Source organism: Oreochromis aureus, linkage group 6, assembly GCF_013358895.1.
Source record: "Oreochromis aureus strain Israel breed Guangdong linkage group 6, ZZ_aureus, whole genome shotgun sequence".
Taxonomy (NCBI): Eukaryota; Metazoa; Chordata; class Actinopteri; order Cichliformes; family Cichlidae; genus Oreochromis; species Oreochromis aureus.
Genome location: NC_052947.1, coordinates 15,084,426 through 15,110,326, shown reverse-complemented (window position 1 = coordinate 15,110,326; position 25,901 = coordinate 15,084,426). Strand labels below are relative to the sequence as shown.

The 25,901-nt window shown below is 41.0% G+C and overlaps 1 protein-coding gene across 5 annotated transcripts in view; it reads left to right on the top strand.

The window, feature by feature from the left end:
- Positions 1-7,825: 7,825 nt before the first annotated feature.
- The window catches only part of fat1a (FAT atypical cadherin 1a), a 78,416-nt gene continuing 60,340 nt past the window's right edge, over positions 7,826-25,901 (top strand). For 4 of the 5 annotated variants that reach the window (XM_031735459.2, XM_031735458.2, XM_031735460.2 and 1 more), the window contains exons 1-2: positions 9,629-9,764; positions 11,230-14,519. In XM_031735459.2, the coding sequence (XP_031591319.1) occupies positions 11,258-14,519 (3,262 nt within the window). In that variant the 5' untranslated portion in view covers positions 9,629-9,764; positions 11,230-11,257. Of the gene's footprint in view, positions 8,170-9,628; positions 9,765-11,229; positions 14,520-25,901 lie in introns of those variants that run through there. The other variant, XM_039613950.1, reaches the window with a different exon arrangement.

The window sequence follows — 25,901 nt, the reverse complement described above, 5'->3', positions numbered from 1 at the left end:
TGGTTCGCTTAACCCAGCCCCACTTAGCTACTGCTGCCACACCTGTCTAATCCCCGATCTCGCATGCAGAATGATAATGGGAACAGATTTGCCCATGAAACATTTATCAAAAATGGCTGGTTGATTTCAGGCCAGCAGCGGGGAGAATTATTCTTTTTGGCGGGCAGATTCATGATGATTTGCTCTCTAACTCGTTCACTTCCTATCTGCATAAGCAGTGTTAAGCAGTAAGCTGAGAATCACCAGTAAGTCAAGTGAGGCGGCGGTCCCTCGTTTAGTGATGCCCATGAGCTGGAGGGCCCTTCTCTGAGTCTCTCCTTAACTCACTAACCGTACTTGGTCACTCACCAGGTGACTCCTTCAGCGCTGGTGTCTCATTAAAGTCTTGTTCAGCAGGCGTATATGCTCAATCCCAATTAGTTTCCAGCTAATCCACTTACAGCACATCACCACATGTGCCACTGGCTCACTGGCCTTCGTTGGGGAGAAAAACAGCTTTTAAAGTCTGATGAGACAAAGAGACTAACTGCTTCTTGAAAGACATTCAAAGCTCTTCTTTGGATGCAGGCTGCCTTTATTTGTTCTGTTCTCTGTCAAAGATGATCCCACACTGCTTCAATAATCTTGAGGTTCAAGCTCTGGGGAGGCCAACCCACGACTGATTGTGTTTTTTTCTATCCAGGGAATTGGAATTATTAATGAAGTTGTTGCCACACAGATACTTTCCAAATGGTTTTACATAGTGGATCAAAGTCTGTCAGTACTGACAGTATTCTATATTTATGATTTGATTAATTCCGACAAGATCCCCAACATCACACGTGACAGACCCCCCGCAGTGTTTTACAGATGGCTGTACAAACTCACTGTTGTACCTCTCTCTTGATTGAATCCAGACTTACTAATGACACTTTGGAACAAAAACGTTCAAATTTGGATTCATCACTCCATCAGACCTGTTGCTGCTGATTTTCTGTCCAGTTCTTGTGTAATTATGCATACCTCAGCCTTTTTTCCCAGTTTCCTTGCTTAAGAATCATTTTTTGACAGCCAACTTTCCACTGAGACCATTTCTGATGAGGCTTGAACTGCCAGTTGATCATGTCCAGTGTCAAGTCTGTGCTCTACAGGAGTCTTTATTTTTCTTAACAACATGACTTTCAGATTCTTAGCCACAGATAGTTTTTTTTAGGCCTGTCCCATTTCCTTAATGTTCTGGCTCTACGACTCCACCCTTCCATTTCTAATGAGACTTCAGCTGAAGGGCTAAATGCCTCGCTCAGGTCCTGTGTCTGGTCTTTGTGGATTATTTTCTTGTTTCTTAAGGAAAACTTGGAGAAATGTTGCTCAAGGCTGGTTGAATTTAATTACACTAAAGTCTGACTCTTTGGAAGGAAAATACAAATAAATGATAAGTGGTTAAATAATTTTGTATTATATTATATATAGGACAAACACAGGCTACTCCAATGTACCCTTGATAGGTGATAATTGTTTACTAGCTAGCTGTCTCCATTTTTTTCATTACAATTGTAGCTATGTTTAACAAATGCTAACACTTGCTAAGGTAACAATAGATCTTGGGTGCCGACATCACCTTCCAAAATCCCAGCAGGAGCCCGAAAGGCTTCATTCCAAACCGCATGCCACATTCTGGGCATATTTTAGGTGGATGTACCATTCCTAAAATGTCTTTCCCAACTGAATAGTTTGAAAGTGTAAAAGTGACCCGCAGTTTTGGGTTATATGCAACAAGGAACTGGTGATTCACAGATTTTAGCAACAAAACCTGTAATTACACGTTTAATTTGTACCCACTGCGAAAAAGGATACGGTCTGAACATGGTGGGTTGCCTGTTTGCCACAGATGTGATTACTCAAAATAGTGTCTGCAGGCATAGACCAGGCACAGATTTTTGGCTCTGACTGTGCCAAGGCATACACACATTATTCCAGCACTTAGTCACACAAATGTTCTCTGTTTGGTACACAAGATGGGAGAAACGAGAACGGGAGAAACTTTGGTCGTTATATTGTTAAATACGGTCCTTTTATTTGCTCCCGGTAGTGGTTTGACATCCCCCAAAACGTGGGATTATAAAGCAGCATGAGGACCTTAGAGCATTTCCTAAGCTGTATAAATCTGAGACACGATATGGCTCTTATTAGATAAGCAAATTTGTATGTAAATACATAATACATGACTGCCGGTGTCTTGTGGTGCCTAAATGAATACAGTAAGCACTTAATGGTTTTGTTTTATTTGCAATTTTCTATTTTATGAACACCAGCTTGTTCAAGAGAAAATGGGGGCTGAGTGACAGTAAAAGGCAGCATCATCCTCAGGGGTTCAAAGCACTCCCAATCCTCTGTATCACTGTCTGAAAGCCCTTAGCTACAAATGAACACATAACATTTGGTGTCTGTTGTTTTGAGTGGCTTGTTGACGTGTGAAACTGTCCTCGTGAAGCCGAATATTTCTGACTTGGGCATCTGCTTCTCGCTGATACATACAAACTCCCAACTTTTACAGCAATGAGAAATTATCTGGTCTCCCAGGGCAGGAGATGAGTAATGTGTGTTAACATAAAGCGGAGCCCCGCATCGTTTTAATGTGCAACAGCAACACGAAGACGGAGGTTTCTCTACCAACACGAGCCTCCATTACAAGGCCTTACTAATCCATCCATGCAAATCCATGTCCAAAATGCGCCTTTTGTGTATAATCCCGACACAATTTCTGTGGGATTAGGATTTAGTGAGGAAAGGGGGGCAAAAAAAACCTGACTGGTGGAATGCAGTACATCAAAAATATCAGTGAGTTGTGTTCAGTTTGTTTATCCCTCGCTGCTTTTACGTGTTACACCACATCAAAGACCTGGCGCCTTGAAGGAGGACATCTGCTTCAGACGTACTTCGACCAACTTCCGTTTCTTACTGTGCAGCTTGTCTGTGTGATAAATAACGTGTGCGCCGCAGAACCCGCGCGGTATCCTGCGTTTACAGATTATTTTACTGACTGTATCGCAAGACCCTACTTCAGCCCCCGCTCCACCAATTCACTGCCTTGTTTAGTACCCTTCAAAGATATTATCTTCAAAGCCATCTGTACTATAGTCGGTCAATCAGCACACTCAAGCTCGGCCCCTCTGGAGGAGAGGAGGTGAGGTGTTTTCAGTAGAAAAAAAAAGATGTTTTAGTGCATCTAAATGCAGCTTAATGATTAAACTCACCAAACAATGGATTGTTTCTTCTGATAGACTCAAAGTGACCATTTGAAATATCATTTGCACTTTTAATTAGCTTTCTGTTATGAATAGCTTTCTTTAAAATCTGATATTACTGTAGCCAATTAGCTTAGCTTATCTTAGCTTAGCATAAAGGTATGACTGTCTCTCTCTGAAAATAACAGCTTCTTAAAGCACCTTTAATGAAAATAGGTGTTTGGAAGCAGACTGATAGTATGACAAAAATGTAAGAAAATATTTTTGAAAGCACTTTTATTTATTCTCTTGTGGTGAGTTGGTTAAGAATGTAAAGACTCATAACCACCTGTAAAACCACAACAGCATTTTTGTTTTTTATACAAAAACCTAGAGCCCGTTACTTAAGAAAGCTGTAAAGGTCCTTGCAAGCTAATTGACGTGTTTTCAGAAAGCCAGACTTGCTCTTTCCATCTTTCTGAGGGGTATAATACAAACTCAGATTAATGGATTTGCTTTTTTGAGTATAAAGTTAGGATTAGCTGTATCACAAAACTGATTCTCGTTCATCCAGGCTAAATCATCATGGTGACTCATGCCGAATTTATAACCTAGGTGGGAGCAGGTTATGTTCAGAGTTTCTGTTTAAAGCTGGAATCACCACATTTTCGCTAATTTCACGTATTATGCTTGTTTTACTGCATGGTACGCTAAATCCTAAAATTAATTGTTTTCTGCAGTATTGTTTGCTTGTTTTATTCGCAACAGTGTTGCTTTTCACTCTAAAAATTTTTGGTTGTTTATGGATTTTTCAACATTTTATTATGCTTTTCTGAAATTGTCTCCAGTTGGAGTTGGTGGTACTCGTAGGGATCATTTTGTGATGCTTTTTCTGAGTCTGCACAGAGGCTGAAGCCGAAACCCCAGCAAAGCAAAAAAAAAAAATTGATAACTACCAGCATGAAAAGTGTTACCTCTGACTTACCTCAGACAGTTTTCTCGAGCCAGCTAATGCAGTGAAAGCCCAGTTGTGCTGAATTTCATTCATAGTATACTCCTCAGGTCTTTATGCTAAGCTACGCTAATGACACTCATGGAAAATTTTCAATGTACATTTCTTCCATTACAAACCAAAGATATATTTTAACAAAATAACATTATTAAGATATTTACAGTTGTTATTCATTAAAATTACATATTGTTTTGATATGAAATACAGTTATTTTAAAACTCAGTCTGAATCATAGGAGTGGTTTATTGTGTTCTGTGAGGATTTATAGCAAATCAGTCACATCAGACAGAAGGCAAAACCATCCCAACCCAACCCAACCATCAGCATCGCTCTGGCTTTCAGCTATGTTCTCAGTGCAGATATGGCAGATAGCCTGTTTACAATACGCATGGAATATGATCCACCTGGTGACAACTCAAGGAATGACCATCTTCTTTGGATTATGACCCAGTGGATAACAAAAAGCTGCAAAGTGCAACACAGTCTGAAGTTTATAAGCAGGAAAAGCCCGCCTGTTGATTTCCCCAAGGACACGGTACAGCTCTTCCTGGTAGCCATGCATGAGGAAAGAGGCACACTAATCTATTTCACACTTTCCATTTTATTTTTCACTTGCATGTTCTCCTGAAGCAACGACGCCAATAAATAATGCAGTAATGTTAACTCCCCAAACAGGTTGCCCCAGAAATAGCGCAGTGTATTCTTGTGTCATTTTAGGTTATTAAGGAAGCTTCTACAACCAGTGGGCTTTGCTGAGATAATCTCCTGCTTTGCTTGAGGCAGCAGAAGACTTTATTTTCAGACCAAAGCCGTTTGTCTCTCGCTTCAGGGGAAATGTCAATTGTTTATTATTACTATTTCCCCTCATATCTCATGTATTACTTTTTAAACTCCTTACATCACAGTGTAACACAGTAAAGCTTAATAGGGGAGTTGCTGCTCTTTGTGCATTAATAATGCAGTCTCTTGTTGCACAGAGGGTCATCTTAAGTACACCGGCACCAGCTGTGGGAGGGTCAGTGCCTTTACTTTAGAACACTCTGGCAGGATTGATATTGAATTATTCTAATCTGTTTTACAGTTAAGCTGCGCCTCAGGATCGAGATTCTACACCGATTGGGTGGCAAGAGAAACAGATACCTGGGTGCTCTATTGCTGCAGGCGCACTACAAATCATCTGTATCTCTTCCTGATCTCGATCCAGTTTCAAGTTGCAGGGAACCACAGCTTAGGACATTAGTCACAGGAAAAGAAGAAGTAACTCGCTCAGCAAGCTAGAGTGCGCCTGCTCCTAGCTCCTCTCTGAGACACGGGGAGAATCTGTGGCAGATTAGTGTGGTTTTAAAAGGAAATGGAGCCTGCAGTGTGCTACACTGGAGAAAATATGTGGAATTTGGTGAAATCTGTCATAATGAGGCATTGAGACAGAAGACTGTGACTTTCATGCCGGTAGGGCACAGGATGCAGAGGCACGAGTCACTCATCAAGCTTTCATACTGTATGCAGAGTGGCAAAGAAAGAAAGAACAAAAGTGCAGTGTCATTCCTGAAATGCTTTGTGTACTTTAAAGCTAGGACTGTTTTTGGTGTATTTTATCAGATTAGCTTTATTAGGCCGTGTCATTTTTAAGTACTTAAAAATTGATACGTTCACTTTTTATATTTGTGTCATGTTAAAATTCTGAAAGTTGTTATAAGCCTGAATTGGAACATAAATTGGATAAAAACGAGATGGATGAATGGAAGCAAACATTTTAGGACACACTATTTATGACACAGTTTAGGATACTATACTATCTAATACAACATAAATTGGTCATAAATCATAATAATGTCCTATAGTTTGCATGAACAGGAAAATTGGCTAAAGAGGACAAAACCTTTATATGTACCACACTGTAAACATTTTTGTTTTTGCATTTTATCACGAAGATTGTTGGAGATTAATTCTCTGAAACTGGTTCCTCAAGTGGCCTTGAGAGGAAGTGTGGATTTTGGGATTTCAGCAGCCCATTCCTGAATGTGTCAAACCTATAGTTAGCTAAGAATAAACAACATACCTCTGCTGTACAGAGCTTTCAGCTACAGAGATAACAACCCTTTAAAAAAAACTTGAATCTATAATCTGCTCAGTTTTAAAAGTTAATTCCCTGCATTAGCCTACTCATGTGCTTACTTGTGTGGGCTGTGCATCATTTTGTGTGGCTGTTTTTTCAAACACTCGTATGTTTACATTCGCATTTGTCTCCTTTTTTACTTCCCAAGGCTCCTAATACCTGAACAATCGGATCAACTTCCTTGAAGCACAGGTGCGCGTGTCCTCTGCTGCATACTATCTGTACCGTCCAGTTACCCATAACGCCTCGCTCTGCTTATGTTAGCAAAGATGTATGTGTGTCTGGAGAGGCACAATCCCCACCCTACATGCCTACTGAGTTCCAGTTTATCTAAAAGTCTCTATGTGTTTGTTATTTTGTTAGGGTTAAGGGTTAGAGATCTCCACCAGTGCTAACACTGCATCTATAAGGTCTATAAGGCACGAATACCTGCCCCCAAGCAAGCCGGACTGCAAACAGTTTTGTGAGATCAAAGCAGAGGAACCAGGCCTGGACATCACCTGACCTGAATTCAATTAAAGCTTTACAGGCAGATGAGAGGGGAGGCTAAAAGAGCTGGGGCTGTTTCACAACATTGTCTCAGACAAAACCGATGGAGAGAAAGAGGAAAGACAAGCAGAGGGAAGTCAGATGACACTTGCTCTTTGGGGAGAAATCTCAATCTTTTTTCCCCCCATTTTCTCTCTCTCTCTCTCTCTCTCTGTACACTCGCAGACACACACTAGGCCCATAGGTCTCATTCGTTTACTCAGCCTGTGGGCATATGCGACTTTAATGAGCCGGTGCTGAATGGACATTAGGCAGAGATTCTCATGCTGGACCGCTCTCTGCTCGGGCATTTTTTTTATTTATTTTTTTTGGCAGCCACTTCACAGCATGGTGTCGAGTTCAGTTGTTAACCACATGTTCAGAGACATTTGCCTCGTTTTAAACGCGTTTTCGCGAAGGTCACGAGAACACAATTAATAAACAGGACGAGCTGAGAAGGTGGACGCTCACACTGTGGACAGAATAAACACGGCAACGCTCCGCTGTGCATGCACTGAATGGGAGAGGAGTCCATGACGTCAGAGCTGAAGGTGGCAAGGTCAGGTCCCGGGTGCCCTCGCGGAGAGCTGATGTCCTTACTGGAAAAACTCTCCAACAAATTCAGAGTGCATTTGTCGCAGAGGAAATGCTTCAAATGCTATGTTTGTTTGTTTTTTATTGTCAGGAACTGTGCTCGAGCACGAAATCTGCAACAGACAATTTGAATTAAATCATTAAGCTAAGTTGGATTTATGTGCGTAACTAATAACTAGATAAGCACAGAGCCCAAAACAAACAAACTGAGAATCACACAGACATCACTTTCACCGTCAGCTGTTGTTGGTGTGTGATCCCCCCACCCCCCTCTTGTCTAGCTCGTACCGCTACTTTTCCGAAGGGGAGAGCAGCAGGCAAGAAAATCGCCAGTCATTTCTCTTCTCGTGCGCTCTTCTATAAGATTGCGATTTTTCCCGATATCACCTGAAGGCATCAGCAGCATGCCGGCACCTGAACCGTTGTGGAGTGGAACAGCGAGGCAAACCATAGCCCATAGCTTTTTTCTTTTCTTTTCTCTTGCAATAAGCCACCATGTGTGATGCCTCCGAGCATATCGGAGCTGAAGGCAATGAAACTGTGAGAATAAGCTGAAGAGGAGAAAAGTAGCGGATTGCCATCAGCAGAAGCTCCCTCCCGCCTCATCTAAGAGATCCTCGCAAACGAGATTTAGAAAAAAAGAAGAAAAAAAAACTAACAGGATTTATGTGAAGGGAAGTTTGGGAACGACAGCCAGCGCTGGTTGAGCTGGTCTGGTGAGTAGCCTCGAATCGTATTTCAAGAGCATGGCACATGGTTTGATTTGAATTTTTTTTTCTTTCAAGCGACTCTTGAAACTTTGGACTGAACTCAAAGCACTTTTCTTTTAGTAAGCGCTAAAAAAGTGAGTATTTTTGTCTGACTTGTGCCAAAAAAAGAACCAAACGCGCAATTACGCACGCTCACAACGCTCACAGTCGCGCGCACAGGGTAGTAGTAGTAAGTAGGTTGCATGTTGACAAGTTGTCAAGCTGCATGCAGCACGGGCTTTTTTTTTTCCTGCAGGCGCACCAGCTGGAGCTCTGCAGTCCGGGCAAGAGCAGTGAGACAGCGCCATCAATCGCATGGCAGCCACACTCCTCTGTGCGTAAAGTGCAGCTTTGGTCTGAGAGGAGCAACGTGTGTGATGATGAGAGGGGTGGTGGTGGTGGGGGGGGGGTGATAGGATCAGCGCCTTCGTAGCCAGTGTACCAACACTATCAGTCACCCTGCTCTAATGCCCAAACACAGACCCCGGGACGCACTGCTGGCCACTTTATTTCCAGCCGTACCCGGGATATTAAAAAAACAATAACACTAGTGAGAATAATGAGAAGATCATCTCAAGAACGGATGTTTAAAATGCAACAACACACGCGAGGATTATTATTATGATTTTTTATTTATTTTTTTTGCATTTGCACGTTTTATTAGCTCATTTGTCATCATCTGGGAATCCCTGAACTGAGATTTCATTACCAAAATAAGGTTTGTCCACATTCTTACGCTGACAGCTGGATTATGATATAAAGGCAAAGTCTAATTTTTCAGCAAAAAGCGAATTTGAAATATGTGTTTGTTAATCATTAGCCAGGAGGCCACAAAATAACCTGTAACCTAATAAGGCTTGGTCCTTTATAAGGATGTCTCCCACCTCAAAAAAGGGGGGGGGGAGACATTAATTTATCTTGCTGTAAATAAAAGGAGAATACAGAAACGAGGGGGGTGGGATCCATTAGGACTCACACCTCATGAGCCCAGTAGCCTTAATGCTTCCAAACAGCAATTTGGGATAAATTATACTGGGATTTGATTTTCTATTCGTGTAGCCACAATCAGAACACCGTGGAAAGTGAACGTTTGGGGGTTTGAAAGTTTTAAATAATTTCAGCTGAAAGGCATAATAATAAGAATACTACAAAAAAGGGGGGCCAGGTTACCTTGGGGCTGAAGTGGTAGCTGCTGAATGAAAATTAAAGCGATTCCGCGGAGAGGACCAGAGTTCAGCCTTTCTGGAAATATTTCATATGAGAATACAAGGCGAACCTTAGTAAATCAAATCAAAAGGGTCGCGGGTTCAGAGCTGAAAAGGTCCTATCCTGCTGCCAGCCCGGTAAGTAGATCCGGACGTGCGCAGCGCGGAGAGATACCATGCAAGTGGAGTGTGGGAGAGAAAGGAAAGGAAAGCAGTGAGGGAAAAGAGAGAGCTTGCCTGCTGGTGGCAGATGGGGTAACGGAGAGGAGAGAGAAGTCCACGTAATACCATGCCGAGATTTGGACTACATAAACTACATGCAAAACCTCCAAATCTCCGAATTTAATATTAAAAGAGGTACGTAAGTTGTTGTGTTTTTACTCAGTGGGCTTTTTTTTTGGCGGTCAGCGATGTTTAAGCGTCTGCATCTCTGTAACGTGGAAAAAAAAGTTAGGTCTGCTATTGTGAGGTGCGAAAGAAAAGCAACCGCTGGCTACTTTGGGTGATTCTTTGGAGAACTTTTCGATACAAAGTGAATTTTGAACGTCGTTTTTGATGACGTACGCACACACTTTGTGCTGTTTTGTGTTGGGAATACGTATCTTTTTTCCTACTAACCCCCCAAGCAAATCTCTGCTAAGTGCACGTCTGCCATCGTTTCGAAGTGAATGGCTGTAGTTGGGGGATGGGGTTAGACGTGAAATAGTCTCGAGGCACCTAACTCATTTTCTTGAAACATTTGAACTTTTTTTTTTCAAAATGAAAAACGGCTCGCTGCTGAGAGCATTCAGAGAAACGGAATTTAAACAAATGGATACTCTTCTGTATCGTCAAGAAAAAGGGGAAAAAAGAGCCAGAAGTTTAAGTTTTAGTTACAGTTTCTTTTTTCTGCAGCAGTTGTCCGCAAGCAGATGGTTCTTTTGTACCTGCGGGCTATAGTTTTAGAATAAAGGTGATTGGGGCTCAAACCCTGTCATTTATTAACCCCGCATAAAACATTAATAATTAAACTAGTGGGGCTGTTTTGTCACGCCAAAAGTAAATATAATTTTTTTTTGTTTTTTACAACGTGCGCACACATAGCAGCGTCTTGCTTTTTATTTGTCTTTGTGGACTCCCACACAGAGCCGGGGACGTTGTAAAGCAGTTGTAAACGAATGAATCCGCAATTTGAAAGCACTTTCTCAGTCATCTGTCCTTCGAGTTTAATTCTGATTGTACTTCGAAGAGATTATACAGAGATTATTTTATTTACCACACACCTTTACCATCATCATCTTTTATTTTTGTTGCTGCATTTCTGCACGAATGAAAGTCCAGCATCATTTTGTAGTTACGAGATTGTTCGTAGTGCTTGTGTAGTAATATGTTAATGAGTATAATCAGATTTCTAAATGACTAATGTGCAACCAAAAAAATGTAAATTATAGCACTGCAGTTTTCAAAGGAGGCTGAGCTTTTTTTTTTTTTTTTTTTTAGCTCATTATGAGGAGGTTTTGTGACACTTGCATGTTGAGAAGGGCACCCATGGCAGGAGGCTGGCGTTGTCACCTGACTGACTGATCTGCTTCATCTTATTTCCACATGAAACCTGTTTAGTCTTTGTCACACTTATCATCACTTGTCATGATATTTAAAGGAGTCCGGGGAAAAAAATGTGTGCCATAAATAATATGGTTTTCAGCATTTTAGCTGTTTTTCCAGCCTACTTAGATGAAGAATGATAGTTGAAAATGTCCCTTAAATGTTATTGTAGGATCCCAATAAAATATTTCTGTAGGATTATAGCTCTAAAATCCTTTTTTTTTTCTTTCCCTCTCAGGTGGTTTGGTGAAGATCACGGTACAATAATGGGGAAGCACTGGGTTCCACTGCTTGTGCTGCTCCAGCAGCTCCTCTGTGGCTGTGCAGGGAACCAAAGGATGGCGAGGGCCACCTCCATGCAGTTCACGCATTCTCTTTACAATGCCACCATATATGAGAACTCTGCTGCTAAGACTTACTTAGAAAGTCACACCAAAATGGGAATCTATATCACAGACCCAGAGTGGGACATACGGTACAAAATCATCTCTGGAGACAATGAGAATCTATTCAAAGCAGAGGACTATCTGCTGGGAGATTTCAGTTTTTTGCGAATAAGGACCAAAGGAGGCAGCACTGCCATTCTGAACCGGGAGGTTAAAGACCACTACGTGCTGACTATTAAAGCTTCCGAGAGAAACACCAATTTGGAGTGTCGCACTCAAGTGAAGGTACAGGTACTGGACACCAATGACCTCAGGCCTCTCTTCTCACCCACGTCCTACAGCATCGCTCTGCCAGAGAACACGGCAATCCGCACAAGCGTGGCCAAAGTCACGGCAACTGATGCAGACATCGGTACTAATGGAGAATACTACTATAGTTTCCGGGAGTGGACAGACATGTTTGCAGTACATCCAACAAGCGGTGTGGTCACACTGACAGGCAAACTAGATTACGCTGAGATGAAGCTGTACGAGTTGGAGATCCTTGCCGTGGACAGAGGGATGAAGCTGTATGGGAGCAGTGGTTTCAGTAGCATGGCCAGACTTACAGTTAGGGTGGAGCAGGCCAATGAGCACGCACCTGTAATTACTGCAGTAACCTTGGCCCCCTCTGATGCAGATCATGACCCCACTTATGCCATTGTGACAGTGGAGGACAAAGATCAAGGACCAAATGGAGAAATAGCATCACTGAGCATTGTGGCTGGTGACCCTCTTCAACAGTTCAAGGCTGTAAGAACCAGCCCTGGGAGCAGGGAGTATAAAATAAAAGCAGTCAAAGATGTCGACTGGGACAGCCAACCTTTTGGATACAACCTCACTTTACAGGCAAAGGACAAAGGCAGCCCCCCTCAATTTTCATCAGCTAAATTGGTACATGTCACTTCTCCACAGTTCAAAGTGGGCCCTGCTGTATTTGAAAAGGCCGTTTACAGAGTCAATCTGAGCGAATTTGCCCCCCTTCACACACCTGTCACTATGGTAACAGCTGTGCCAAAGTATCCACAGCTAAAATATGCTTTTAGGCACAAATCTGACAAGAACAGATTTACCATCAATCCAGATACTGGCTTAATCAGCACCGCAGGGCCAATCAATGCTGATATTTCCTCACAATTTCAGTTGGATGTGATTACAAGTGACAAAAAAGCAACAGCCAAAGTGATTGTTGATGTGATTGATGTAAATAACAATGCACCGGAATTCCAGCAGACATCTTACAAGGCCAGTGTTGATGAGAATGTACCCATAGGGACTAGTGTGGTGACTGTTAAAGCCACTGATCTAGACAAAGGGGAGAATGGGTATGTGACCTACAGCATTACCAATGTGAGTCCTCAGCCGTTTGTCATTGACTACTTCTCTGGTGTCATCAGTACCTCGGAGGTCCTAGATTATGAGCTCATGCCCAGGATTTACAATCTTAAAGTCAGAGCATCAGACTGGGGATCCCCATATCGGAGAGAGGTGGAAGCATCAGTCATCATAACGTTAAACAACCTGAATGACAATAAGCCTTTGTTTGAAAATGTGGACTGTGAAGTGACTGTGCCGAGAGATCACGGCGTGGGAGAGCAGATAACGACAGCGTCTGCCATTGATGCGGATGAACTGCAGCTAGTACGGTACAATATTAAAGCTGGGAATGATCTTGACCTCTTTGAGCTAAATCCAAACTCTGGCATGCTTTCACTGAAGCACTCGCTGAGCGAGGGAGAGGCAGCTAAGGTCTCGTTTCATAGTTTACAAATCGTTGCATCTGATGGCGAACATGAGACTCAGCCGATGATTATGAACATAACTGTCATCACGGCGCGCAAGCCCGTCCAGTTAAAGTGCGTGGAAACCGGAGTCGCTACTATGCTGGCTGAAAAGCTGCTTCAGGGCAGCAAAATCCACACGCAGAATGAGCCGGATGACAACTTCATGGACTTTCACTCAGTCAACCGGTACACTCCTCAGTTCTCAGAGTCTTTTCCAAGTGTCATTGAAGTCAAAGAAGATCTCCCTGTCGGGGCCCGGATTGTCCATTTAAATGCCACAGACTCAGATAGTGGCTTTAATGGGAAGCTAGTGTATGTTATTTCAGGAGGGGATGCAGAAAGCCACTTCATAGTAGATATGGAAACTGGTTGGCTTTTGGTTTACTCTCCTCTTGACCGGGAAACAGCAGATCACTACACGCTCAACATTACAGTTTATGATCTCGGGATACCACAGAAATCCTCATCGCGTCTCTTGGATGTTAAAATCTTAGATGCCAATGACAATAGCCCCCAATTTTTGCAAGAATCTTATTCTGTTGAAATAACTGAGAGTACACCTGTTGGGACTGAAATCATCCAGGTGGATTCAACAGATAAGGATCAAGGTGACAATGGAATCATCAAGTACTCAATTTTGGGAGGCACAGATCATTTTGCAATCAATGAAAATACCGGTGTGGTGACAGTGACAAAGCCACTGGATCGTGAGCTCCATCCATTTTATGTCTTGAAGATATCGGCACGTGACCAGGCAGTAAATGAGCCTCAGCTGGTGTCCACAGTGCCCCTCAAAATCACCTTGGAAGATGTGAATGATAATCCACCCAAATTCTTCCCTCCTAATTACCGTGTAAAGGTGAGGGAGGACCTTCCAATTGGTACAGTAATCATGTGGCTGGAGGCTCATGACCCCGATATTGGGCCTTCCAGTCAGGTACGATACAGCCTTATTGATAATGGAGACGGGAATTTCGAAGTAGACAAACTCAGCGGTGCGCTGCGAATTGTTCAGAATCTCGATTATGAGACAAAACAGGTGTATAATCTTACTGCAAAAGCTAAAGACAAAGGGAAGCCCATATCTTTGTCATCAACCTGCTTTATCGAGGTGGACGTGGTGGACGTGAATGAGAATCTTTACAGGCCTATGTTCCGATCGTTTGTGGAAAAGGGATTTATAAAAGAGGATGCGGTCATTGGGACTTCAGTGATGACTGTGACAGCTGAAGATGAAGACAGAGGCCGAGATGGAGAGATTCGATACTCCATCCGAGATGGGTCTGGCCTGGGGGTATTCTCCATTGATGAGGAAACTGGTGAGTCTCTTTATTCGCTAGATCTATGTGAAGCTTGTGTTGAAAGACCTGCATAAGGAAAGTATTATGCAGCTACAGTTTATTCAGTCATGTTCCACTGTGTGGAATAATGAGCTAAGGGAGTCTTCTAAGAGACGGGTGAAGTTCCCTTTTGCAGTCATTTTCCTTCTTTTGGAGAGTTTATGGCAGGAACAGATGGACTAGCTCCCTCTTAGACCTGTGTGGACATTCACAAGTAGGTGCTGGGGTACAAGGAACACACATGCATTCATTATAAAATGGGTTGCATTTGGAAAACGGTCAAATCTGTTTGACCCAAATCTAAAATATTAAGCATTTATATTTTCAGTATAGTACCAATGGCATGGATTTGCTTGTGGATTTCCTATCATGCTGCAGAAAATATGTTAATACACTCTCAGCTGCCCAGAATGAGTTCAACAGCTGACTCAAATTAGCACAAAATAAGCAGTCTGGGATTCTTGGAGTTCCTACCCCAAACATAGCAATCACCTGAGTTGGATGTTTGTGCCTGGCTTCTCTGCATTCCTTTTAAAAGTTAGTAACAACATTTTTGACGTGCTTAATGTGACTTAAATCCCCATTTGAAATTAAATTTCTCTCTGTGCTTTACATATTTAATGACTAAATGAGGCAGTGAAACGTAATGCATAATGCAGCGATTTTTCTTGGCACATGTAACCTCAGAAGTTTATAGGTTTCTTAAGAAAGCTGGAAACATGATCTATCAGTCTGCTGCTGACTTTTACTGTTGAGAAAGAGGTTTATATCTTTAGGTTAATGTTTAGTAAGAATTAAATATATGTGAAGTATTCAGTGAGCTGACAGGAAGTCTCCGCAGTGAACCTGTTGGGAAATACCTTCTTCTGCCTCGTAAATTTAGCATGAGAAGATGAGCCGTTATGAAGGATGCAACCTCCAGGGCAGTTTGTCAGCTGTTGTGTTTGCGATTGTTTCTGAGGTAGTGGTTGGATGTCTCATTTTAATAAGATTTGTGCTTCATGAAGACAGATGCTGGGATATTTAAAGCTTGAACTAGTGACTGTGCACTTTCATGGATGCATGAAGGAGTTTTCAATTAGTTACTTCCTGTTTTGTAACTTTTATATTAAATGAATCTGGATGCATAGCATGGATTTTAAGTGGGTTAATGCCTTACCAGCATTTCACCAGAGTGTACGGTCTGCGAGAATATTTAACAAATATAGCAAGGAAAGTCATACATGAGCATGCATACATTCTCTAACACCAATTACTTGGAGATTTTTTGAGTGATTTCATGCTGTAAGAAAAATGCATTGCATGATGATCAGGCCATCAGTCATTAGTGCACCCAAATTACTCCTCTCCTATTGTAATAATGTCCTTTTAAAGCCAGTTTTGTAGGAATTTTGCGGGATAGTTTATATGATTTGAACTTTTTTTAGGTGTAAATTGTCATCACTTTATCGTTATTCAGTTCGACATTTGCATTGAATTTCATCACATTTATTGTATGAATTTTCTGAATATAGAAAAAAAAGTTTTTGTGAAGTTAAGGTAACATCGACTTTTACCCACCAGCTTATAATCAGTTCAGTACATTGAATTTAAATCTAAAACTGTGCATTCATGAGCTGAGTCATGTTCAGAAACTTAAGAGATCACAGTGACCTTGACCTTTAACTGCTGGCATCTAATCTGTTCATTGTCCAGTCCAAGGCAGTTTTTGTGCCAAATCTGAAAGAAATCCCTCCATCCATCCCACCGAAAAGGCCCTACGCCTTAGTACTGTGATACTACTAATATTACTGTTGATGGCGCCGCATGCAGACCTGTGACTGGCGTCTACGTCTGCCTCAAAATCCCATGTAGGGCACAGATTCTGGGAGCCTGGTTTGATCTTCTACTTAATCCCTGAGGCCTATATTAAGTGATTATCAGGAGGTGCAATGATAGGATTGTCCTGGGCTGGGTCCTGTTATTATGGATTACATCTGAGGTCAGTAGACAACTAAATAGAGCCAAGGTGGTAATGCCACTCCTATGATTTCACTAGATGAAGGGTGTGGTGTGCTAAAGCTACCATATGCGTTTAAAATATTGTGCCTCCAAAAGGAAAATATAAGCACGGGTGCGTCCCCACTATATACTCTTCTGCAGCTGCATGTTGTGAATTTTAACCAGGCTGTTTTAAAATCGTTTAAAATTAGAAAACAAGTGAAAAAGTGGTGTGGGGAAAACTGCCAGGGGCCGCACACCTCTAGTTTTGAAATTTGTTTTTCTCAGTGGGAAGTAGTGAGTGCAGAGTGCAGAAGTGTTTTTGCGTTTTACTTGATGCTTGTGTTGCTGAACTTGGGCATGTGTTTGTTAAGAGTACATCAGTCACAGCCTTGATCTGCATTGCATTGTTTTGCTCGTTCCATCACCACATGTATAAAACCCAATGCTTTTCTCTTATAGTAACATCCACAGGAAGACTGTTATGTGGGTCACATAGTGTTGCTGTGTAAAGCATAGCACTCTGTAGTGGTTGATGGTAGTCGACAGTGAGTGACTCTTGAAGAGTAGGAGTATCTAACAAATCCAAACAAAGGAAGTATTGAGACTTTGAGAGTGACATTCATAAACCATCCAAGGAACAAACAAATTATTTGTTTCAGGCACCGATAAAGTAAAAAAAAAGAAGCTGTCCATTGTTGCTGTTTATTGAACACCATCTTGTCCTCATTTACATCAACTCAAAGTAGGAGGAAACCTCCCATGCAAGCCACGTCGTCTTCTTCTATTATGGTTGCTTTCCGTTGGACTGCTCAGGGAGTCCATGGCAACTGTTTGTCCAGACATTCTCTGTGTTATTAAAAGCTCTGTGGTCACTGGATGAGTGCCATCTTAATTTAAACATACCCCTATGAAGGCTCATTCCTGGGTCTTTTCCCATGCTGCACAACAAATCCATTGCTCATCAGTTTAATCGGAAACGTTGCTGATAGTGACGTGATTTTTGACTAGAAAGGACTAAGAGCAAAAGAACTCTTTGGTGTACCGAAAGATTTCTATGTGCTTAGCATTATACCATTAGCCAACAAGTTCTTACTGAAACACAGCATGGTGGACTTTCTGCAGTCAAATGTGAGGCTCTCAGCGTTCAGCCCTGGTTAATTCAACTCAGCTTTGAGATACCTCCACATCTCAGTGTGAGAGGTTTTCTTGAACTAAGCAATAATAATAGCAATGTACTTTTGTATATGAAGCAAGCGTAAGCTTCACTTGTTGGAGTTTTCTTGAAAAAGGTGGCTAGCTACTGTTTTACATGTTGTGGCTCCAGAGGTCAGCTGGTATGGATTTACAATTTTGTGGCAAATGGCTCATGCAGTGACTTAGTTTTTTATGTATTTTACAGGTTAGTCTTTAAAAAGGCTTTGCAGTTAGTACTCTAAAAAGACTGAAAGCAATTTGAAGAGAGGCTGCCACTCCTGAGCTTTAATTCCTCAGCTGATAATATGGCTGTGGAGAAATCCACTGGGGAAGTGCGTGTGTGTCATAGGAATTTGTTAGGATTATACCTCTTCAAATTTCACACTCATCACAAATTGATGAATTTCCAAATAAGCCTGTGCCTTTTATAGAGCCAACCTAGATGGCACTTCTGTCCTTAAGAAAGGCTAAAAATCATTAAAATCGTCACACAAGCAGCTGTAGAAACATCAGTTACATACTGTTGAGGTGAAAAGACATGTAAACTCATATGAGGTCAACTTCCAGTGCTAGTTCAAACAGACTAGCAATAAAACTATGCTTATCTTGATGAACCTGTGCAAGTCTCCACTCCTCCAAGCTCACCTGACTCAACCTGACACACCTAGGCAAGGGTTTTTTTTTTATTGCCAGTGAGTAATCGTCTTCATTTTCCTCTGTCTGCAACAATCGAAGAAGAAGGCAGTTTCAGAAAAGACAGGGGTAAATGAGTAATGAGCCATCTTCACAGGAGTCCTTTTCCAGCACCTTTAATGAACCACTGTGTAACTGAGTCTCATGCTGTGGGATTCAGTATTTATTGGTGAAAGTCTTTATGATGGTTTGAATTTAAGAGCTTGGAAGAAGTGACTAGCACAACTTTGGAATCTGCAGTCACTTCTGTGAGGGCTAAGTCGTCATCTGTGACATTTGTGCTATTTTGAAAACATAGGGTTGTGGTAGGCGTTTTCACTTCTGATAACTTAGGCCCCGGAGGGTAAAGGATGTATGTTGCCAAACAGGGTGAATAAAGTAGCCTAATATGGAGAAAATTGTAACCTTTCAGTAAAGATCTACTGATTCTGGCACTGGGAGGAACAGGCTACCTGTGGAAAAACAGGGGGTTTTGAAAACACCCCCGCATTTTCATAACTTTGGCCTTGCCCGGCCTAATGATGACTGCTAGCTTAATTAATGTTTACATTTACTGAGCTCTTACTCAGAGCCGGCTCCAGACTGATTGACAGTATGCCGAAGAAGTCGTTCTTGTGCCTGCTTTTTGTTAAAACGGAGGCAATGACTTTAGTTGAGCAAAGTTTTCTGTTTTTTAATAGCTTATGCAGCAGGGAGGGATTATGTACCAGGTCGAGTCGAAATAATTGAAAAGGAACATTCTTGCAACAGGCTAAGACATCTATATTTAGAGCTATACTAAGAACCCTATATAATAATCACTATTCATCTCCTGTAGATAGCCAGTGTCTTTACTAGTAGTATATAGCCATGTATTTTGGGAATATAGATGTAAGATGGAAGTGAACATTTTGATAGGCTGTTATAGTTAATAATAACAAAAATTAAAATATTATACTCCTTTCATTTAAAGTGGACTCTGTCACTGTATGCAGGCATCTACTAGTCTCTAAGTTACTCCTGACCATGCAAGTAAGAGTTAAACTTTCTTTAAACATAACTCCTTTTTTTGCGCATTGTCAACATGTTAGTAAACCAAACCATAACCCAAAAGGAACTGTGATTGAAGAGTGTGAGTGTGGTGGCTTTGATGAAGATCTAGACAGGCCTTACCTTGAAAATCTACTCCAAGGAAGTTGTGTCTCTGCTTGAAGTGAAATGCGCAATGTACAAGGTAACCGAAGCAGTGTGTTGAGTCTACATGAGGCGCAGATGCTGATTGTATAATGTATGCATTGCCCTTTCTTGTTGGATAAAATATGCATTGCCCTTTCACTTGAAGCTGTTTGCAGCCTGTACTGTGAAAGGGTTCTTTGTGAAGGCAAATGAAACAGTTTGATGCATAATGACAAAGTCCTGTTCCATTAGCACAAAAAGTTGCCAGCGCTTCACTTCTTTTTCCATCATGATAAAATAAACAGATCCTTAACCAGAATAAAATGATCTGCTCTTGTACGTGTTTATGGTCAGGATTTTGGCTTCTAGTTTAGTTTTAAAAGTGGGAACTGTTACCCTCTCACACCTTTTTTTCTTTTTCTTTTTAGAGCCTATATGTTTGAGATAAAAGTTAGACTGCTAAGTGGCACATGATCCCAAATAGTCTTTGCTTGAGTGCTGTTACTCTGGAGATGGGACCAAGAATGTGCAGCGGGACAAAGTTGATTGTAGGTTACTAAATGAAAAACACACTTTCTCTCGTTAAAAGTATGTTGTTCTCTCAGTCCATTACATCTTTTTAAAGAAACCTTGAGCTGCCTTGCGCACAGGACATGCTTCATTGTGTGTTTATTCATGTCACGCTAAGACTCATGAATTAGATCTGTACTTTAGACTTTTGATGTATTTTAGTTTTCACATTTTGAGGCTTTGTCTTTAAATAGTGGGCCCCAGGGTATACTTGGAAGTCCAGCACAGCACCAGTATTGCATTTGTTCAATTTAATAAAAAGTAATGGATTTCCTTGTATGGGTTTAGTTACTTTAAAGTCACAGATGCTGAACACAAGCATTGTTCCAAAGATCAGTGTAAAGCATAAAGGACTATGAAAAGGAGCGATGTTTTGAAGCCATTTGCATCCTCCCTGCAGACACATGTGAACATTTTCAACATCAGGCTTGCTGTGCTAAATTATTCAAATGCTCTTAGACTTTTTTAAGTTTTAGTAACTGTTTTAGGCATTTATAGCCAATTTGATTCTACCTGGCAAGACTGACCATTGATATACTTGAGTTTAGGGAATTGGGGCTTACAACAGGACTTTAACGTTCTCAATAAAGTTTGTAAGGTCATTTTTTTGGTCTGAGAATTTATTTGACTATTAAATATAATTATAGTGCTGACTATCATTTTTCTATTGATTGCCAGCACAGAAATGAGAAGAAATATATAACTGTAGGAGCTGCACGTGAATCATCAGTCGATTCTTTGAGGTGTAGTTACCAGCACACAGATGCAGCCTTGCGAAGAGCTGCTGTTAAAAGGTATATGGATAGGAGGATGTGCTCATGTTTCACTCTAACAGCTATCCAAATAGGGCAGGGAGCCTTGTAGGAAAGGAAATAAAGGCTTGGTTCATGCAGTATTAGTACATTGTCTCTCTCAGATTTCCCATTATCACTGCAGAGTTGTTCCAAGCTAAAGATCCAGACATTTAGAAGGAAATGTAAGGAGACAGTGGCATAACTTTGTTGTTGTTAAAACCATAACAGGGCTCGCAAAATCGCTAGCCCGACGTCCCGGGGCTACCGATTTTTCCAGTCGGGCTACCAAAATCTATCTCAGCCCTGCCCGTCGGGCTATCATAGGAAGGAAAAATATATGTCAATGCTTTTGCATTCTTTCGGAAATGTAGCTGGGTAATTATGTCATTGGCATCGATGAGCCACTGCCAATATGTGACATACTGAAATCGCGTTTGAATTTGTGCTTGTTTTTGCTTTCACTTTGCGATCGTTGCCGAACGGTGTGTGAGAGAGCGGCAGCACTAATTGGTGAGTGACGATCATTTGCGCACCAATTCCTCTGACATCGTCTTATCAGTCGTTAGCTTACTGTGCAAACATGACAAGTGAAATCTCCGCAGCAAGCTTAAACATGTGAGAGGTTGATCGCGCAGAGAGAATCGCTGAGCGCTATGTGAGTGCGTGTGTAAAAGCAGCAGGATATATATTTTAGTTCTGCTGAGCCAAATAAGACAAGTCAGGGTGAAGAAGTGACAGCCAAAGAAAAGCCTACCACAAAACGGAAAAGTTATGACAAATCAGACTATGAGGGAAAAAGAAAGTGCAGCTTTATAGTTTCATGGACAAAAGAATTTCTGTGGCCTCAATATGACAAGCTAAATAACCAGGGGTGCACATAAGTGGTCCACAGGTGCGCATTCGCTGTCAAAATAAAAACGCAGCACAAGATAAGAAGTTGCAACGCTGCTTGAGTACATAAGATTTTCTGGAGGAGGACAGACATTTGTTTAGAACTCTTAAAGATGTCGAAGAAGCAAACTCCTTTAAGCAATTACTTTGGTGTTCCTCCACCTCCAAAGAAATGTCAGAAGTCCGAACCGCAAAAGAAGCGCGTATTCTCTGAAAAGTGGTTGCAGGAGGTGAGCTGGCTTCAAACAAATGATGAACGCACAGAGATGTGGTGCAGAATGTGCCGTGAAAATCCCACTCTATCGGACAAAAACAGTGCCTTTTATATGGACGCAAACGCGCGTTGCAACTTCTTATCTGGTGCGCGTCTTTTATTTTGACAGCGAATGTGCACATGCAGACCACTTATGTGCACCCTGTAAATAACATAATGTTCTGCCGGGTGTGTTGTTGCTTTTCCCTCGATTTCTGAGTCGACAAAGCGCCTTTGTTACTGGGACCAGTAATTTTAAGAAAGACCCCCATTAGAACCCATGAGAAATGCAAGAAATGCATTATTGCTCAGTCTGCAATATCTTTCCCAGAACAAACACCAATTGCAAAAAACATACTGAAAATAAACCTGAAAAATCTGTTTAGAACAGCGTACTATGTTGCACAGAGTGAACTACCACTGGCAAAATTTAGCAGTCTTTGCAAACTTCAAAAAGCAAATGGCCTCGATCTTGGTTCCACTTGCCTCTTACCCTTGACTTCAGTGGAAATTTCAGATTCAGGATCTGACACAGACTGATTCATGTTCTACACAGTTCTTACAAGTTCATAGAAATTTCTGTTCAATTAGAACCAAGTATTTGAGTTGATGATTGTAATTTTTATACAATGTTGTAATTTGTGTTTCAACAATTTTTTGATTAATGTTTTGTTTCCGTTACAATATTATACTTTAATGTATAATATTGTAACGAAACTCAAACAGGAAACAAAACATCAATCAAAAAATGCTCTATTTTTTTATTCGGGCTACTTAAATTTATTTGGGGCTACCAAAAACTGAAGAGTCCCTGCCCGAAGGGCTACCAGGGATTTTGAAATTTTGCGAGCCCTGCATAAGAAGGCACTGATTTTTCTTTTAGGTTAGGTTAGGTAAAATGAAAACATGGTCTCTTGGGAAACTAGTTGCTGTGATAGCATATACAATGATAATCAGAAATAGATAAATACATCTCCACAGATGTAGGTGTAGAGCCTCGTGGTGCATAGAAATGAATGGAGATGGTGTCATTGTTATCAGAGGAACAGGCAGATAGCTAGTAGGTATAGTAGCTGATCCTAAATCATACTGTGATATTGAATCAAGGAATATTGCTCTGAGGCCTTTTTGAAAGGCCTTTGAAATAACAATGTTCCCACTAACAATGAAAGCTTTGTATCATCTGCTACATCCCAAAAGCTATCTCAGCTGGAATTAATAGACATTTTTTTTTAAATGGGAAGAGAAAAATCAATTCAGTCACATATTGCAGATATGTAACAAAGTATCCTAAGATTTTCCCTATCTTAAACGTACAACTGAATGATTTTCATGTTTTCTTGATGATTTTTCTTTAGACAATATTTTCTTTTTTTCTATTTTTACGTCTAAAGAAGTTCTGAAGTCATACCGTCTATATAAAACCATATCCGTCTAACAAACTTCCCCTTAAGCCAGCCGTGGGCAGGAATTTTTCGATTTCTACAAGTAATTGCGCCTTCAGTGATGCATGAAGTAAAATGACTCAGTGCCTCAATAGGTTGTAATAGTTTGTCTGGTATGTTGAATGAGATAAAAAGCATATATATTTTTTATGTGATGATGTGACACCCTGATAAGCTGTGAGACCTTTCGCAATTATGATGACTGCGAAAATCTTTGTGAGTCATGTCTGCTTATAACAAAGTTATGTAAATGTATTTTATGTGTGCAATTATTGGAAAGATTAGCGTGTCAAAGTTTTAACCACGGTCGCTTATTTCCAATTGGATTTAACTATAAACTGCAAGAAAAGTTAGTATTATTATAGTACACACAGTAAAATAGTGATAAAATAGTTTGAAGGTTGTACCTTACTATGCAGTAATAATAGAATAGGTAATTTTAGTAAACAACAACTATAAACTATAAGTCAAACTAAACTCTGACTTACAGAACTTTGACTTTTTTCATATTTCAGGCGTTTTTAGCATTAAGGCTTAGCATCCTTAAAACAGATCTTGACTACAGATGTCTGGGAACTTTGGGATGATCTGATATCAAGAGAAAGCTTAGTTTGGGACTCTTTTATTACTCTAGACCCAACAAGGAGGTAGTGGAATTTGAAGCATTTTGCCAGGACTGTGGAAAGAGAAGGGATGGTGGGGGTAGGGGGCACTGTGAAAGTTTATGTAAGCTTGGCAGCTCAAGGCCTGAGAAGGCTGAGGAATGTGGGGTAGAGGTGAGACAAATTAACGTATCTAGTTCAAAGCAAACCCCGACTTTTCAGCTGCAGAATGAACGAGGAAGTGGTTCCTGTTTGCTGTTCACAACAAACCTTTCAGGTTGTTGACGGTCAAATGCAAACTACAAGAGTCAGGTCAAACATGTGTGAAGAAATCAGCACAAGAGACAAACAGTTTCCAACAGTTTTTCCAAAGCAGATTTCTCCCCTCTTCATTCAGTGGCTAACTATGTCTTTTCAGAGAATTCTTATTGAATAGACTCATCGGGTATCTGCACAGGATGTTGATTTAGCAGTGATTTCGATACACAAAATACCTGCTGGTCTCGATAGCTGAAAGTCCTTTGGCTGTCTCAACACTCGACCACACTGCCACTGTGCTCAGATAGCTTTGAAGAACAAAGCCAAAGGGAAAAGAAAAGAGCAAGGGGGAAAAAAGCGGAAAGCAAATCTGGCAGAGGCTGTTGCACAGTCTGTTTTCTTTCTTGTGGCCCAAGGGCAGGTTTTACTTCTGCCTTACTGGGTAGGCCAGGTATATGGAATGGGTGTGGCGACTAAATTCTTCAGATTCATTTTTCGTGTGCTTTGTTCGAAGCTTTTCACCCAAGGCCATAGCAGATAACTTTCCTTATCTGCTGTTTCAGAAATTAAAGGTCAAGCCTAGTCAGTTTTCTTTTTAAATAAATACGAAGAAAAACTGTTTACTGTTGCAGTAACTGTAAAAGTGTGGCCTCTAACCCCTGCAGGATCCTCTTTAAAGTTTGTTTAGCTTCTAAATATGATGTTAGATTGTGTTTGCTGGTAACTACAAGGTGAAGATCTGGGAGCAAAATGTATGACCCGGGTGAAAGTCGAATTGCTCTGTTACTTTTTTGTCTGCCACTTGTATAGATAGGCAATCAACCATGGGCATCTCTTTGGCTGAAGTACAAAAGATGGCTCATACTTTCCCAATTGTCTGTTCTTTTCTCTGGTGCTTTGTCTTTTGATGTTCATGTGCATGTGCAAACATGACTACCTTTCCTCTGCTGCACCTCCTCTCCTCACACCAACCTCTTTTTCATTCTACTCTTTAACATTTGCTTTGTAATGTTTTCTTTTCTATTACTGTCCTTAGCAGATGTCTAAAGCATGCATCCCACTATGCTTTAGTGTTTCTGCTCAGGATGCCTCACATAAGTGTTCGCATTTCTTATTTATGGCAAACATTTGCAATTTCCTGCATGTTTTCTTCAAGTAGCGGTGCATTGACATTTCTGAGCTTTAGTGCTCTTATAAATTAGTCATTATCATGGCATTTTAATAAATTATGTACTGAATTATTGTAATCATTTTACGTCTGTTTTTAGGGTATTGTTTAATTTTTCAAAAAGTTTCCCTCCTCTGTGTTGTCAGCTTTAATTCATTATATATGCAACAATGGGCTCATCTACTTTGCATTCGAGATTTACTGCCCAAAGTTGTCTTTGCCTGGAATTCTCAGCTTTGGGAGCTACCTATTTTCCCTTGCCTGAATACCCCTTCTTATTACAAGCCTTAAGCTAACTTGAGAGAGCTGTAATGATGACTAATGACAAGAGAGGATCCCAGAAGGAAAAGGCAGG